This window comes from Pithys albifrons, chromosome 2, assembly GCF_047495875.1.
Source record: "Pithys albifrons albifrons isolate INPA30051 chromosome 2, PitAlb_v1, whole genome shotgun sequence".
In the NCBI taxonomy this organism is placed as follows: domain Eukaryota; kingdom Metazoa; phylum Chordata; class Aves; order Passeriformes; family Thamnophilidae; genus Pithys; species Pithys albifrons.
In genome coordinates, this window is record NC_092459.1 from 61,527,412 (window position 1) to 61,545,158 (window position 17,747).

The following is a 17,747-nucleotide window of genomic DNA, read 5'->3' on the forward strand; positions in this document are numbered from 1 at the left end:
AGTTGAGCAGGAGGGACCAGCTGACACTGTGTGGAGATGATCAAAGCTGTATATTCTACCCCCTCTATTCATTCCCCAGGGACAATGGGCCATTAGCAGCAGCTGCCCAGGGAGTCATTATCACCTTCACACTCAGCCTGAGGGGGGCGGAGCTGCTAATGGGCCATCAACAGTTCAACACCCCCTGGCTCCCAGAGTTAATCACCCATTGTGTGAGTCCCCACCCAGGGGGAGGGACTGGGTGCTCCCTGAGGGTACATAAGTGGTGAGTAAGAAGACTTTGGTAACTTCTCATCAGATCCAGAGGAGCAGCAGGACCTCAACAGGAGGAGATCACCGCTCTTGCCCAGACCACAGCCCTTGCCTGCACCAACAGGTTTTTCACTTCCTTTTGCTCTGGACTTGGGGGAGCCACAGGGGTCTCAGCACAAGGGCAAACAAACCCCCTTGGGTTTGTGCCCCAGGACACTGGGTTATACTGCTGGGTTTTTGTGAGTTGAAAGCAATTTTCCTTTTGTGTCAGTATTTTTATTGTAGTATTATTATTAAATTTTAGGTCTGACTTATAATCTCTCTCGTGGTGAGTTCATTTCCCCTGCTGGTTCACCTTTAAACCAGCACAGAGAGCAGCTTCCTGCGGAAGGTTCAATTTTTTCCCTGCAATGCCTAAAAAGCAGCATAGGTATATGCTGCTCCCTTGCAGAGGTGCAGTGCAAACCCTCACTCTTGCAGCATGCCCCACAGCTGAAACACAGCACAGAGCTTCCAAAAACATGAGTTCAAGTAAGCACTCCCTGTCCTAAGGAACTGAAGACTTCAGGCTATATAAGCAGAATCTTTCTGTACAAGTGCCAGCAAGGTGAGAGGAGAGGGGAGACAAACAACTTCTTTCTTCCTGACACTTCCCACACATCGACTGGTTGTGTTTCTATTTGTGCTCATCTTTACTTTGCTGACTCAAACACTGATGCTTCAAAAATATAAAACAGCACTGGGTAGAAAAACGCTAAGTGGACACATTAAGTGAACAGCACAAGTCTTCAGTTCTCTCTCCATTTCTGGTTTGTCACTGCCATCGACATCCTTCCTTTCCTGAGGGAGGCAAAGACGTGGCAGAAAGTGCAGTGCTTAACAAACTCCAGATCCCAGTAAACTAAAATAGCAATACTGTGACCTGAGTGTCACAGGGGAAGAGTTACAAGGTACACTGTTGAGGGTGATCTGTACTGTGCATCCAAAGGGATGCAGAAATCCATTTGGCCAATTACTTTTTGCAGTAACAAACATCAAATACCTTGTCTACAGTGATGAGCAAAACATTAAAACAGTTGTATTACTCCTTTCAGACACAGTCATTAAGGGAAAAATTTCTTTGCAAGACTCATCTGAAACAGTGTTGACATGAAACACTGCAGGAGCTACTGAGAAAACATGAGCCATGATGCCATCAGCACATAAATATCGCCCATGTTACAGCCCTCATGGCTGGAACAAATGGCACCATCTCGTTAGCTCTGTCAGTGCCTTTCCTCCACAGGCTGGATGAAGAGCATCAAGGGAAAGATTAGGCAAGGCACAGATGAAGCGAGTGGGAAGAAGAAAGCACATTGAAGCATCACCTTATTGCTCTGTTCCCTCAATTACCCACTCAATAACCCTGTACACTACAGGCTAGGGTTTCTGGCAGGAAAAATCTTGTTTGGAATAAACTCACAGAGAGATGCCACAGCTCCTGAAGCTGCAGATGAGCCCCAGAGAACAATCTTGCTGTCTACCCTCACCAAAACCGAAGGCAAAGTGTATCAAGTCCTCATCTGAGTACTGAAATTTGCAGTGTAGTTGCTCATTGCTAGTGAGAAAATGAGAGCACAACTAAAAAAAGGCACACTGCACCAAGCCACCTAATTCTTCTCCTTCATTCTTTTTGGAAGCTCTATTCTCAGTAGAATGATGCATGAAAACCTACTTAGGACAAAAAGGCAAAGGAAAGACAATGCTAATACAACTGTGCACTGATAGCAGGAAAATGACAGGAAAAAAAGAGAAATCTGTAATTTAGGGAATAGCTGCATAATGCAGCTTGAAAACAACACAATAAAAAGAGATGGAAGAAAGGCAAAATAGCACTTAAAATTCACATTACTTTTTCACACAAAATCTGTCACTATTATGTACCATCATAAAAATCAAGTCCCCAAGCAAAGAGCAAAAACAAAGTGTTACTGACTTTCAGCATGTAGAAATATATAAAACAAGAATACAAAGTCTCTTCCAAAACATTTAAATATTTTACGTATATAGAAAACCTGCACATATTTTGTCTATAAAAGGCTGCAATAGGATAGTAAACGCTCATAGACCCCTTGTCACAAACAAGCAGAAACCATTACTTTTAAGAGAAAGTTTGTCACAAAGGTTTGAAATGCTTCTAAAGAGTCCAAAATATTAGACAGTCAAGCTGCAGTGGGTTTTGTTTATCTGTTTGTTTTATATAGCAAATGGATTTATTTTGAAAGACAACTGAAGTCTCCTTCCTCTGCATTTTCCTTTTTTTGCATTTTAATGCAGCTGCTCAATTATGCAGCAAGCAATGTTAAAATCCTTATACACGACTTAACCATTGTCTGCAGCTCTTGTGGCTTGAATAAATTGTCTAGTTAATTAATGACACTTCTTCAATGCTATAAAAAGCCTCTAGCCATTTTTCCCAGTAATCTGAGTAATTCATCCATCAAGGAAAATAAGGCTTTCAGTTATTCCTCAAAGACTGTATCTTATGATGCAATTCTGAGCAACCCTAGTCATTGTAAACATGTATGTGAGGTCATCTGATAGTCTGTACACCCAGAATCGAGGGGAGAAAAGATGCATCTTGCTATGTTAAGACACAAAAATACAGTTTTTCCTCAACATTTTAAAGGTTCCTTTATGTGAACCTATAAAAATCCTTACTAGGGACAAGAAGTCCCTAATAATGACCGAAATAATATCTTAAACTTTCAAATTTTACAGGCTGTAACCTTTTTTCATTGTCCTTTTTCTGTTAATTCATAAAAATTAAGGTAAATAGCTACCTTTCCCATACTGCCCCAGTTGTCTGTTTGCAGCTCCTTTTCATCATTCTGTCAACTCATTAGAAGATTGTTTTCAAGAATTTTTTTCCACACAGCTAGATGTCTGAGAATAATTAAACTTGATCAGTGTGACTACCACAATAGCAAGGACTGCCTGTATCAGACGTGTGCTACAGCACCTGAATAAAATCAAAGCAGTAGGGTGAATGGAAGCACAAACTGCTCGTTCCAGAGCTGCAGGCAAAAGGAGATGTAGGTGAGAAGATGACAGCAGGGCCCAAACAGATGCAACATTTTCAAACACTTACGAAGTCTTTAGTTGTAAGCTGTGTTCTGGAAGCTAGATAAGGCTACTATCCCTGCTCTCAGCTTAGGAGCTGTTCAGAACATCATTTCTCTGAAAAGGGGAAGCAACTGCAAGCTCACAAATTAAAATGGGAGGATCCAAAAGCAGATGCTACTAAAGTGGAATTATTAGGTAAATTCCTGCCAGGGACTAAAGCCACACCAAAACCAAGAAGCCTGAGAGACAAGATTATGAAATACCCAGTGCCACCAGTAATCATTTGATGGTGCTTCTTGTTAATTAGCTCCTACCTTCTGTGAGAACTGTGGCTGCCACACAGCAGCCGCTTGGCACAGCACGGCACTGATCCTATTTAGGGACACATAGGGACCACTGGCTGTACTAGCACAGAGATCCCACCCACCTACACTGCTGGGCCCTGAAATAACACGCATCCCCTTCTTCACGTGAAGCTCTGTTCTGGGTGCTGGGCTCCAGGCTGAAGCACTGCAGGCAAGGGGAAGGAGCTGAAGCTTGCCCCTGCCTCCTGCTTGTCATGGCAAAAAGATGCTGAAGCATCTGTGGTTGCCATGGGAGTAGGGATGGTGAGCGCTGGGAGCAGGAGTAACAGCAGAGAAACTGCCTTCCTGCACAGCTACTGCAAGCTACAAGAGTCCTTTAGAAACACAATACACAGAGCTCCCACACCCTGCGTTTTGATACAGAGCAGTTCATCTGCTACTGGTCTCATTGTTTGGCTTTCAGTGCACTGTAAGACCCTTCAGCACACAGGGTATCTGTTCCTAACACAGTGCTGCTTTTCTGTTTCACCAAGACCATAATTTTGCCTGATTAGACACAGAAGAGGCTGAATCTTGGGGCCTGTATTTACACATTCTCAGTACCAATACATGTTGAATTGCAATGGCGCCATACAGAACAATGCACCCAGCAGGATGCAAATCAAATTAGCCAACTGCTTGTGTGCCTATTCTCAAAGTAAACAGGAGGAAGCACCCTGGCAAAGTTCACATATACCTGTAGTTTGTCATGTCCTAGCCAAAGAGAATCCTGGACAGTCCCCAGATTTCTACAAAAAAAACCCCCTCACAGCAGGAAAAGGAGTTGGGGGGAGAAATAGAAATAGGCATTTAGAAGTGCTAGAAAAGTCTAATAATTTATATTAGTAGAGATGCAAGGAACAAATGCAGAAGACTATCACCTCTTGAGAAATCCAGGAATTAAAATATAATAATTAATTTTCATCAAAGCTTTCCTCTACTGAAGAGTGATTTCTTTCTGGTTCCTTCTCTCACACAGAAACAGCAACAGAAACAACCCCAGGAAAGCCCAAAATAACAATCAGATCCCTCTACAGTTCTCACCCAGTTCTCTTACACTACGTCTTTCTCCATCAAGAAGAAAGATGGTTTCTTTAGCAGCTAAGATCTGGGAGAAGGAGAGGTAGAGGGTGGCCCAAGGGCAGCAGAAGTTGATAGTAAAGTATCACTGTGAGCTGATAAAACACAGAGGAAGGGAGATGAAGCACTGGAAAGATTTTTAATGTAACTTGTGGGCTTATGAAAAATCCTCAATTACTTACTGACATTGCTTCTATAATTATAAATAAACCCTTTGGCTAAAGAAAAGTGAAGTGCTTCTTACTTAGCAAGTAACTCAATCTGCTTAGTATCTACACTCCCTCTTTGCAGACAAGCATGGTACAACACCACAGAACTGTCCCAGGACAGGGTAGAGCATTTTCCAACATTTCATACTTTAATTTTAAATATACTTTTCATCCCTATATGATCCTAGGTGAGCCTTTGCACCAGAAAAATATTCCACATGTCTCCTACAGCCTCTTGTAGCCCTGAAAAAAACATTTAAAAACAGTAAAAGTAAGTTCTCACTCCTAAGTAATTCTGTCCATCCAAGGTTAATCCAAGCATGGCACTCTGCTTGTGATACAGACAACACAGTCTTGTAAAGTCTTCCTTTTGTGTATCCCTGAGAGGCCAATGGAGTTCTGCCTTACCCAAATGCATGCTCTAGTCATAGTGTGCAGCAGGAGAAAATGCCTAAATGAGCAGGACTACAGACACCAATGAAGTGAGAAAGCTAACTTCTAGTCCTCTACAATAAACATGCAGAATCACAATCAAAAGGCCTATGTACTGAATTAGCTGAAGCAGCCCACAGCTCAAAGTCCAGACTCAAGATCTGGGTGTGAACCACAGTAGAAATGTGCCAATGACCTTCACGAGAAGTTCATCTGAGACACAATAATGGTGAGAAAAAGCATTGCAGCCAATCATGTCACTCACACCAACTTTGTCCCCGACGGGCAAGGAGAGCTCAAGAAATCCTAAAAAACAACAGGGCCACAAGAATGATACCACTCTCTTCCTAAAAGAAAATGCAGAACAGTTTCATCTAGTTTTAATAAAATTAGCCAGTAACTTAATCAGGGCAGAGTACATTAACCAAATCAGTTAAAAGATACAAGTATACGCTCAATTTCAGCACTACTGTACTCCATTCTGGCCACCTCTCTAGCTCTCATCCCATCTCTATGCTTTCAAAAGGCTTTGGAAAGTGTTAACTATGGAGTTTTAACCACAGGTGCCATTAGTCACTACCTCACAGGTGCTCTACTTCAAGCCTGTGTCAATGCACAGCAAGGACACAAGCCCAGAGGTCACACACACACTCTAAAGGTCAAACAAGAGGATGTCTGGCAATATTGCAGCTCCAATCATTTCTTGCTTCCAACAGAAAGATGATAGTAGGAAACTATCCTTCTCTTGCAGAGCTGCCACAGAGCTCTAGTGAAGAGTGACAAGTGACAGTCTACTGGTGCTGAATAGACAGACAGGAGAGAAGATGGAGGAGATAGGAGAAAATTCATGCAGAAGGGAGCAAAGGAGAAAGTTCGGAGAACTGTAGGATGAGCTTAACAGACACACTATATTATTTTTACTAGGACAATAGAAAATTGATATTAAACAATCCTCTTGGAAATTCAACTTTCAAAGCTAATTGGGACCATGGAGTGTAATGTTTTCCAGGAACACCTTCACTAGCAAGCTTCATGGTGCCAGGGAGGTGACAAAAAAAACAGTAGGAAATTATAAATTTATATGTTGACATTTATCTTTCACACGCTGTACTAACAAGCAGACCACATTAAGCAATGGAGATGATGCTGAAGCTACTCTTGAGTAGAATAATATTTTGTTCTCATTTGCACAGACACAGAGAGAAATTAGGTAAGGCAATAAGCTAGTAAGGGTATCCACTTCCATACACACTTACTTGTGTGTAATATATGCAATGTCCTTCCCCCACAGTTTGCTATTTTTAGTTTGAACTGAGCACAGTCTCTCGCCTAGTACCTCTGTGATTCATATCTCCTTGTGCCTCCAGAGGCAAATACATCTAAATATATTTTAGAAGATTGCTTCTTTCCACCAGCTCCGGAGAGCAGTATAAAGATCCATCACCACTTAAAATTAAACCCACTGGAAATCACATAGTTAGGAGAGCTGCATTAAGCAACATCAAGCTCATGGCCGGTTTGAGTCTCTTTTCAGTGAGTTTGTTGGCGGCAGAGTCTGTAAGTCAAGCAAGTGATTTTCACACAGCTCAAATCGGCCATTATGTTAGTAAGCACTTATTGGGACGCTAAACAAGTGTGTGTTTCCTGGAAAAGCCACTTATGGAGCATCCAGATTAGAAAGTACAAACATATTGGCTAAATTGAATTAAAGGCAGTCAGCCACTCCAAATTAAACACTCTAGTGAAGATATTTCCAAATACAGCAGCAACAACTGAACATTACACAAATGGTGTAGCCTTACATTTAAAACAGAGGACTGAGGGCTATTAGATCTTAGTTTCCCTTCCAACTTCTGCTGCTTGTCTCTTCCTCTTGATCTCAAGTAAATTATTTAGTGCCAAGATTTACATTTCCCTGGATTCAAAAGCAGGCATTTAGACTCCCTGGCTTTAAAAAGCAGGTTGCAATAATTAATTCATTATTCTTTGCAGAGCACTCTAAAATTATTAGATGCTGCTGCAGAAATGCATATTATTAGTGCTATTATATTCCACTAGCAATTCCCAAAATAACTCTATCTCGGATAAATTTATAGTATTCTAAATTCAGTGGTGCCTTGAACCAGCATCTTTTTATGGCAGTGTAAAATGAAAAAAGGAAAATGATCTGGCTGTGATCATAACAGAGTTTCTCTTTCCACTATTCCATGCCCACCCTTTCTTTCAGCGCTATATCATACACACATGCAACCAGAATGAGAGCAAGCATGTGGAAGGAAAGACCAATCCAGTAAGCTCAGTAGTAATGGCAAGGGGCCATTGTAAATTCTGCAGACGAAACCAGTGGCCTAGCTCAGGCCACACTATAAATGAGGATGTGTCCAATATCATATGGCCAGACTTTGTGAATGAAGATTTGGGCAGGGCTCTCCCCACGTGGGTGTGCCCTTCCAGCCTGCACAGTGGATTTTTTAGGTGAGGCAGAGCGTGCACAGAACTGGTCCCACCGTTTAAGTCCTCAGGTTCATCTGCCATGACCGAGCGAGCTTGGACAGTGACAGGGAAGTCCTCGGGACTGTCACAGCACCCGGTACTAACTGGGGCTGACCCTGCTGAGCATCCGAGATCTGACGGGAGGGGATGGCAGGGAGGCTTTGAACTGCCAGGGGACAGTCCCACTGAGATTCGAACTCAGGTCCTTGGGATTTGGAGTCTGGAGCGCTCTCCTTTATACCACAGGACTGCTCCTCAATATCATATAACTCTTTAGAAAAATAGTAAAGAAGAATTTTTTTTTAAACTGGCTTTTTCAAAGCTCACCAGGATTTTAACTCAATGGTTGGAAAAATGGCCAAATTACACTCTTTCCATAATATTGAGACATCTCTCCAACACTCAATCAATTGGATTAATTTCTTATGTGAAGGCAAAACATAACTGTATCTGCTGTGGAACTGCTTTTGCTGCAAGTGCAGACTGGACAGATCTACACAGAAATGACCAGTCAGATGTTTAATTGTTCCAGCTGTAACTCTGCTCAAACACATTTGCAAGACAGCTGTACCAACAAATCAAAGGTACAGTTACAGATTCCTGTCTCAAACAACTAACTAAATGAGACCATGTGTGAATCAGGGTGAAAAGTGATGATAGGTGACTCATTACATTATCAGATTTGCCTATTGAGAACAACGGGATGAATTAAAGTTTCCTTACTGGAGCAGCAGTTTTGAGGGAAACTGATCTTACCAAGTGACGACTTTACTTAAAAACTTTTTAAAAGGTGTATTCTACAAGATACCAATGCAACCCAACTGACACCTCTAAATTCCCCATTCATTACCTGTTGGTCATCTGGAGTCCATATTCCACAGGTGATCTGACTCTCCAAGTTGATTTCTGAAGACCAGTGTCTTTGTCCACTGACTGATCCGACCAGCACAAATCCATCTCTATAGGAGATAAGTGCTTGAGTCCCATCATGGCTCCATGTAAAGTCGCTTACCTTCACATATCAAAGACAAGAAAATAGATATATGGGCCATGTAGCAAGGTGTTGCTTCAGTAAAAGACAGCACTGCACAGAACGAGACAGGGCCGCTATTAAACCAGTTGTAGCTCCACTGTCATGTCTATTGAAGAAAGCAACTGTGCTTTTGTGATGATTCTTGAATATTCCCTTCAATGAAGAAATGTTTCACTTTCTCCCGTGCTTTTTGAAAGGTATAAAGCATCATTCATTGTTCTGTTCATTTTGCCTCTCAGGACCTGATCACTCTTGCCTGCAGAGAAAACATGCATACCAACCTGTGCCCCACGATCATTCACAAGCTCCACAGACCATCTGCCTTCATATTGTATCCAAACAAATATTCCTCCATCTGCATCGCAGGTTGCTAATTTCTGGAAGGGTTCATTCCATCTCACCAGCACAACCTTAAAAGATTACAAACAAAAACAGCATTACCAAAACTGCATGTTGTGGTAACAGCTATTAAACAAGAACCAGTTAAACAATACTGTCAAATAAACATCATTGCATTTAAATCCTAGAGATGTACAAAACAGCAATTTTCAGCACAGCATTAGGCGCCTCTCAAGAACAGCTGGAATCGTTTTGTCATGGTTGTCAGGAAACGCACAATCTCTCACCGTCAGGCCTCTTTGGAAGGCACTGCACGCTCCCAATAAAATCAGACTGTACACTGGAACGCAGCGCTCCAGCAGCAGGCCCTGCACACACCACCCAACGTGCCTTCAAATTATTCCCCCTGCCTTAATCTCAGAGACTGTCAGACTCAACATCAAATCATCACCTCTTGCTGACTTCAAATGAAGCTGCATGCACCAGTATCAGGGTGAATTTAAATACTCCTATTGAATACTCATATTAAAAAAAAACCCTGAGAGTCCCAAATTATTAAAAAGTAGAAATTTCATAGGAAAGTTGCTTTGCTACTGAATGCAGAAGGAATACAAAACAGTTTTAAGCTGTTCTCTCCACATTAAAGCTATCTGGGCTTTTCTGGAGAATATAATCAAGTCTAAACCTACCAAATTGCTCTCTCATTTTTAATTAATATCCATTTAACAAATACAGTATCTCTCAAGACCGCAGTATAAAACTGAAAAAAGCATGTCATCCTAGTGCCTGAAGCAAAAATTAGCAGTAAAACCATTTACCTTCTGTTAATGACTTTTTCTTAAAAACTTCTTTCCAAATTACTTTTATTTCAAAAACATGCAGATATATATGGGATGCTTACATTCATACACAAGTAAACTCCCCCCTCCAGCTATTTTACTGGGACACAGCACATACAAACAAAGTAAACATATATTAAATAGTCAATCAGTAATGTTATTTTAACTACTTAATAAGCATCCAGCTCTAATGATGCTTTTTCATAAAACTAAATAGATAATTAATCATCTAAAAAGGAAGAGGAGCAAGATTTTCCTGAAATATATTCTGTTGTTTACAGAAAGGGACTTCTAAAGATTCCAGTCCTAAGATGAGCTCTAAGCAGAGAGACCCTGTACACTTTGCAATGAAAGCGGCAGTCACTTTCAGAATTAGGATATAAATATGCATGTGTACCTAAAACCTAAGCTTGAAAGCTGAAGGATGATCTTACACTTCCTTAGTGAGAGCTACACTTATTCAGAGGTCCAGGGTCAGAACTTTGGAACGTGTCTATCAGAGGAGCTCACCAGCACAAAGCACTGACCCTTGAACGGTTAAACAGCCACAAGAAAACAATTTCTTTGTTCACATGTAAAGATTATGGGGAGAAGCAAGGATGACAAATCACCTCTCTGTTGTTAGGCAGCTTAGAAGAATCCCATTTGAGATTTTGCAGAAAACCACTTGCTTCTACTTGACTATAACCTTGCAGCTGCACTCCAAGTCACCAGTACCATTTCCAGTTGGACACATCACATCATGCCCCAGATGGATTACATCACACACAGCTTTAAAAAACTATTCTTTTACTGAAAGAGCAGTAAATAAAATATTCCATCATAGCAATGCAAGCAGATGTACAGTGTTGGAGGTTTCACTCTGTCCCTTCCACACAAACAGAAACAGCACAGATTTGTCAAAATTATGTTTTCTTTTTGGTGGAAGTGCTATGTACAGAGCCGCAATTTCATCCACCCCAAGCCAAAATGCAACAATGACATAACTGTATTTGCCAGCAATGCCTAACACTATTATGAAAGAAGTGTAGAAAACCCCAAGGATAACACTGAAAACTCTTCATCGTTAAAGGCTGGGAGCTGCTATGGCGAACAATGACTACTAATGAGGGGAAGGTACTTATCACTGACAAAAACCAGACCTATAAACCCTTAGGCACTGCTGACATGAGATATTTCATAGATCATACAGAATGAATTGCTAAGCAAAATTTAGGAACAAAAAGAAAACTAATAGTTCAAATAACATGCATTTTTTAGCTAACACCATTGAAGATGCTACTACCCATCTTAAAACTGCCAGACAAAACAAGATAAAGACTTGCGATGAGCATGCGATTCTATAAATTAGACATACCAATTGACTTAGCAATATGAACTGTGGGCAAAGTGACAACAGCTACTTTGCTGTGGTTTGTTGCTTTTCTATTTTAAATAGAAATTTTGCTAAAACTAGCAAATTTTTATTCAAATTCTGTACAACCCATCTTTTGTTTAGATTTGATAAAACATCCAAGGGTACATTTGAACATAAACAAGATTAACTAGAGCCTCCCTCCATCCCAATTAGATACAAATTAGTAACTTACAAAATAAACTTACTGCTTTAAAATCAAATATGAAAGTGAGACAATGACTTTATCTGCCTACTGATAACCCCCTCATAAGGGAGCAAATTCATAATTTGAAAATTCAACTCCTTTAACACTGAGCAAATGTTATCATTCTATGAGATAATTTTAAAGATGCAGCCAATAATTTACATTTAACATCTGACTACAGGTGCTGAGTTCAGAACTGCTTTGAGTATTTCCATTTTCATTTGAGACACTTAACATATTGAAGAAGAGATAAAGAAAGGAAGGATTGCCTTTTGGCTTTTATGTTGGCTTAAATGTAAAGCATATGAAAACATGTCCCATTGATAGCACATTTAAATAACGCATAAGCTTGAATTACCCCTCTGCAAAGAGAAATTTTATTGCTAACCCATCAATGCAAAGATATCATTACTTTCACTAACAGCTTCAACTCACAGAGGACCCATTTTTACTTCTGCCTTTATGGTTCTCTGCTTTCTACTTAGCATCTTCACACAGGTACGGAAGGACTGAACAGTTTTATCTCGTATTGAAAAGAATAAAAATCTTGATGCACAAAAATAAGTTGTCTGTGGACTAACTGTGGTCCACATAGCCTTTGTATATTGTCTGATTATTTATGTTTATTTGTTGTTTGGCTCTGGGGTTTTTTAAATTCTATAAAAATTGTAGATTGTGTTTATTCTACTGTTGGAAAAAAACGTATCACAGACATTAATCAGTTTCTAAACTGCTCATGCAGGATATGATTGCCCATGAATAAAACTCCAAGGAACTCCTGGCCAAATACACTAAGTACAATGTTAAGGCCAACATATCACCCCCAAACAGGATGCTTTCCACAAAGTTCAATGAGCTTTTGAGTCAGAGTACTATGTTTTCTTTGAGCTCCTTTGTAAACAAGGCATCGTGGTGAATATTTTGTTTCAGAAGTGCAGCATTCAGATTATGTCTCTGTTTTAATTAATCCTAAAGGTGCTAGAAACTCAACCCACAAACTAATGGCATACTTCAATGCTGCTAACAATGTTACTACCTATTAAGATTTTAGACCAGAAATTCTGAGTAACTGCAATTTTTGGAGTAGCCAATATGTGATTTATACTAAATGTGACCTCTTCTCAACAGAAGACAGGTTTGGTAATCTAAATTTATTGCCTGCTATTGACACTTTAATTAAATTTTTCACATTCTCTAACACAATACAAAACTGCTAAAATCCAAAGCTCTCTGGGAGCTTTTGTTATTCCTAATTTCATTCCAGTTTTTGAAAGAGATGGCTGAAAATATGATACCAATGAATAATCCAAGAGCAGAAGTCCTTAACCTAGAATACCATACAACAGTCATTACTCCAATCTTACTTCCGTACATCCAGTACATAAAAGCAAGGGCCAAACATCTACAAAAAACCCCAAACATGTAGAGTTCCTTACCAGATTTAGATAGATTTTATTACAGATAAGCTGTAGTGAATCACAGTGACTCATTTTTTCAAATCTCTGATCCTCTACCCATTTAACTGGGGAGCAGGCTTGTGCTCTAAAGAGAGAGGTCTTGCCCAGCATTCATTTTTACACATGCTATGGAGCTGTGCCTGCAGATGGACTATTGTAGCAGTAGAGAATACTTGATGCCAATATTTGATTACAGCACAATTTGCTACACCTGGAGGGCCATGCTCCTTTATCTGGCACAAGCATTTCTGAAATTACAAGTGAAGTAGAGATCTTTGCAGGGTGCACAGGATGTGATGCATTATAACTCCACTGAGCATATAACATAGCTGGCCTTTCCCACCCAAATAAATCATACTACATTTCTAGTGCTATTGAAAGGGCTGAAATAATTCCACCTTCCAAGCAATAACAGCAAAAGACCTAACTGCTCCTGGGACAGAATAACAAAGGAAATTAGTCTATTGCCTACACTAGCAGAGTACAGAACTCAGTCTATCTGAAGGCTTCCTTCAATCCTGTGCTTTTAGGAGAGTACTTAAGCTTTTAAAGGAACATATAAAGGTTGAAAGAAAGCACTGGCAAAAAGGACTGGATGATCTACCTAAACCCACTGAGCAGCACCTATTTGCTTTATCAAGCAGCCTATTATGCAACTCCCTAATAAGTACAATGACTTTCCCTCATGGTTACAGGTATATATATATGCATACAGTACATGTAACGGACTGGGAACATGTTATGGTTTATTCATGGCCATGGAGCTGAAGAAATGTTTAAGTATATCTATCAAAGAAAAGAGATTACAGAGGGGAAGAGAAATTAAACACAGAAGTACAAGAACCAGAGAAAAGACCAATCATTTACATGCTACTACAGTTCAGTGCCTCTCTCTCCACAACACATGGAGATACAGGTGCATGTATGATGTGTTTATATATTACATACATATGACATGGGTATGTGCAGAAATACACATCCCTACTAAATCCTTGAAGGAACCTATGCCAACTTTGTACATTTGTTAGTTGACTAACTGAAGTTAGCTAACTGAAGTGATTTTTTTATAACAAATATAATTTGAAAGTTACAATGGGCATCCAGAATATGCAGTAGAGTTGTAGGTAATGAATGTTGCTTCTCACTGTACTTGATCTATAACCAGTATTTGGTTCTGTGTACATTTAGTTCAATGAAACATTTAACTGTTTTTTAAATACTAGTATTTTTCTAAAATAAAGGTTATCCAAGTTTTCTCTCTCCTCATTTCTCATGCTGCAAACACATTGTTTGCTATTGTTTGTACATTCACCTTCACTTATGACCTTCATTTCATGCCATGACAATAATGTCAAGATAATTTTCCCCACTCAAACTAATTCAATCATGCAAAGAGCATCATGTAAATATTTTTCCTCCTAATAACACTAGACAAAAAAGAAACAGCTAGTTGGCATCACCTATTTCTCCTATCCTCCTTGTCTTATATTGCATTCTCTAATGATGCACTCCCTCTCTCCCCCACACCTGCAGAGCTTTGACTCTTTCTTCCGAGAGACATTACACCTGGGTAGAAGTGCTTTGTTTGCACACGGAGCTGTCACTTTTCAAGGTATGATACCCATCAAGGAATTATCATTAAGAAAAAACTACTACTATTAATAACAAATATTGTGCTGCAGAATGGCAAATGTATAATAGTGTTTACAATTATTGAGAAAAACTGCCAACTCGCAATAGGAGCCAGAGGTTACATAGTAGGTAAATGAATGGCAAATGAGTTCTAGGAGACAGAAAACACCATCCAAATTCTTCGTATTTCTTCAGCCTAAATAATAAAAAAATGAGCTCTCCTGCTAGAAGGACTGGCATAGCCTCCAGATATGTCAGGGATGGATGTCACTTAATACACCTTATCCTTGCTGCAGGAGAAGCTGCGGTCAGTGGTGATGTCTGCCAAGGGTACAGCAGCTGCTCACAGCCCCCGGGGGTTTGGCTGCTGCCACCCACAGAGCTTTCCACTGCCACTCCTACATTTGAGATTTGACACTTTACCCCAGGATCCTGCATTTTCACTGAAAAAAGTGCCTTCCTCTGCCAGCTGCTGTCATCTTCCTCACTCTGTTCTTTGAAAAGCAGTTTCAATTTTTGCAAACAGTATCTAAACGAATGTAACAACACTCTTGCATTTTAAAAATAAAGAAATACAAAAATCCACAACATTCAAGGACCAAATCTGAACAGCCCATTTGGTTTTGGAGTTCTTTTTATTAAACTGAAACATCTGATTTCATGCTATAAATATCAATAAGCTGAGCATGTCAGTGGGGACCCAACCTTGCGTTAACTGAAATCAGAGGTGAGGCTGGACCAGCAATAACGTGCTGACCTAATGAAGATGAAAGGTCTGTACTTTCTTCTGACCACAGACTTCTCTCTGGCCTTCGCATGAAAACCTACTCCAAAGCAAATACATCTCTAACTCAAAAACCTCAGGTAAGGCTCTGAAATTAAGTATAGAGTAGGGATACATTAGAAGCTCTGTGCCAATTCTGTTGAATACATATGCTCTAATTTTTTTCCCCTTTCTCCTTGGCATTTGTTCTCATAATGCTTGGAGCACACCTCAGGCTGACAAAGACTCAGATCACCCGTGCAGCTGCAGAAAGAGAAAAGGCCAGGTAGGATCAGTGCAGTTCACCAGCAACAAACCTCTGAGTAAGCACAGGAGAGGTATCAATTCACCCAGTGCTCATTCACTGCATGTCAGTGGCTGGTATTCTCTGTAGCTAATAGTGTGGGTGCTGACCCACTGGGAAGAATGTTGATGCTCCTCAGCAAGATTTGTTTATTTGCTTTGCAGATGAATGCTACACATGCCTATTTTTAAAAGGTATCTTGAGGCTGGCATCCAACCCACCACATACACCTATTTTTGAAAGGTATCATATGGTTGGCATCCAATCCCCAGTGGAAGACAGTCTGACCTTCAAAAGCTTGAGGCAAAGATTTTGGCAAAGAATGGCAAGAAAAATTTGTTTTGATAGCTGCTTTGAGGAAGGAATGCCTTTAATGTGAGTAAGATGTTGTCTTAAAAATACCTGGAGTGTCAACATCTCACTGAATACATTACGGTGCCTTTATAGCAAATTGCCAAGATGAGGACTTGAAAACGATCTAAAGTTTTACAAATCTCCTTACATTCCTCAAATCATACACTTAATTTTAAGAAATACACACTCAAAGTCTATTATTAATCCCAAGGATTTGCCACATAACCATTTTATATGTTCAGAGAACACAAAATGTGCTATCTTATCACCTACTTTAGAGAAAAGCATCCCCAAGACCCCTCACAGGTACCAAACAGGAAATATAATACTCCTACAATTGAAATGGCTCATAGAGCCAGTTCCAAAGGAATTACTCTTTCCACTTTGGACTCACCATGTTTAATTGTGGCTTCAAAGAATTGCAATTCTGGGGGACATTAAACAACAACAACAGCAACAATAAAGACAAAAACCCCAACCAAACAAAACCCACCAACAACAGAAATTAGCTGTATCCAAAGTATATCCAATAAATGTGTTTGGGTACCAGAAAATTTAACAGATCATTTGTCAGAATGGAAAGCTGCATGTGAGAAAGGAAAATAACAGGTGATATGAATTTGATGTGGATGTCAGGATGTTTCTATCTGGCTACCAGTCCTCATTCAAGCAAGTTTGCTAACTATTCCTTCCAGGGCTATTAAAGAAAATAGTTGGCATAACCTGAAGAAAAATAATTAAGACACGAAAAAAGTGAAGACCTGAACTCAATCATCCATATATAAGACATCTGCCCACTACTACATTCTTGTATGGGAAATGGGTGGAGGTCTCCTCATCTCCCATCTTGTAGACAACAGAGTGAGAGTGACAGTGGTGAGGTTTGTGGTGGGTTTTTGACTCCCCTCCCTTCACAAGGCTTCTCAAGTCCCAAAAGCTCTTGCACAGAAAAGACAGCTGTTTCCACAGTAAAATAATTTTGAAGTCATGCCAAGTTCACCTCCAGTGAGGGATAATTCACTTACAGTGTGAACATTACCACCATAGTCTCTTATAAATGGTTGTCCTGTACTCATGTACTCCTACAAGCTATTTCTGTTTAACTGCCCATCCATACCCCATACAAATGCACAGGCAAGTCCAAGCTAAATAAAAATAAATGAAAACTGAATATTGGTAAGGATAAGCAAAAGTTAAAATAGTACTTTCATTGTTTTCCTTCATAAGCAGAAAGATTTCACTTTGCTCTAGTTTTCATAAAGACAAAACACCATAATAAAGAAAGATAACTATTCTAGTTTAAGATGAACAATCATTTTGCTTTAAGATCAAAATACTGAGAACAACATAGTTCCCCCACTTTCTAGCAAAACACTGAGGAGCACCATTAGGCAAGGCCCATTCCTGTTCAAAGTAAAACACATGCAGTAACTGTGCAGTGCCAACAGTTCCTTGGGGTTGAGCATCTATGGTCAAATATTTTCCCACAAGAAAAAAAAGCACTAGATTT

The 17,747-nt window shown here is 39.9% G+C and overlaps 1 protein-coding gene across 2 annotated transcripts in view; it reads right to left on the reverse strand.

Annotated features, from left to right (window-relative positions):
* Positions 1–17,747, reverse strand: part of TULP4 (TUB like protein 4) — a 160,884-nt gene that overhangs the window by 51,471 nt on the left and 91,666 nt on the right. For both annotated transcript variants that reach the window (XM_071549242.1, XM_071549240.1), the window contains exons 4-5: positions 9,230–9,358; positions 8,766–8,927 (exon numbers count right to left, since the gene is read on the reverse strand). In XM_071549242.1, the coding sequence (XP_071405343.1) occupies positions 8,766–8,927; positions 9,230–9,358 (291 nt within the window). The remainder of the gene's footprint in view (positions 1–8,765; positions 8,928–9,229; positions 9,359–17,747) is intronic.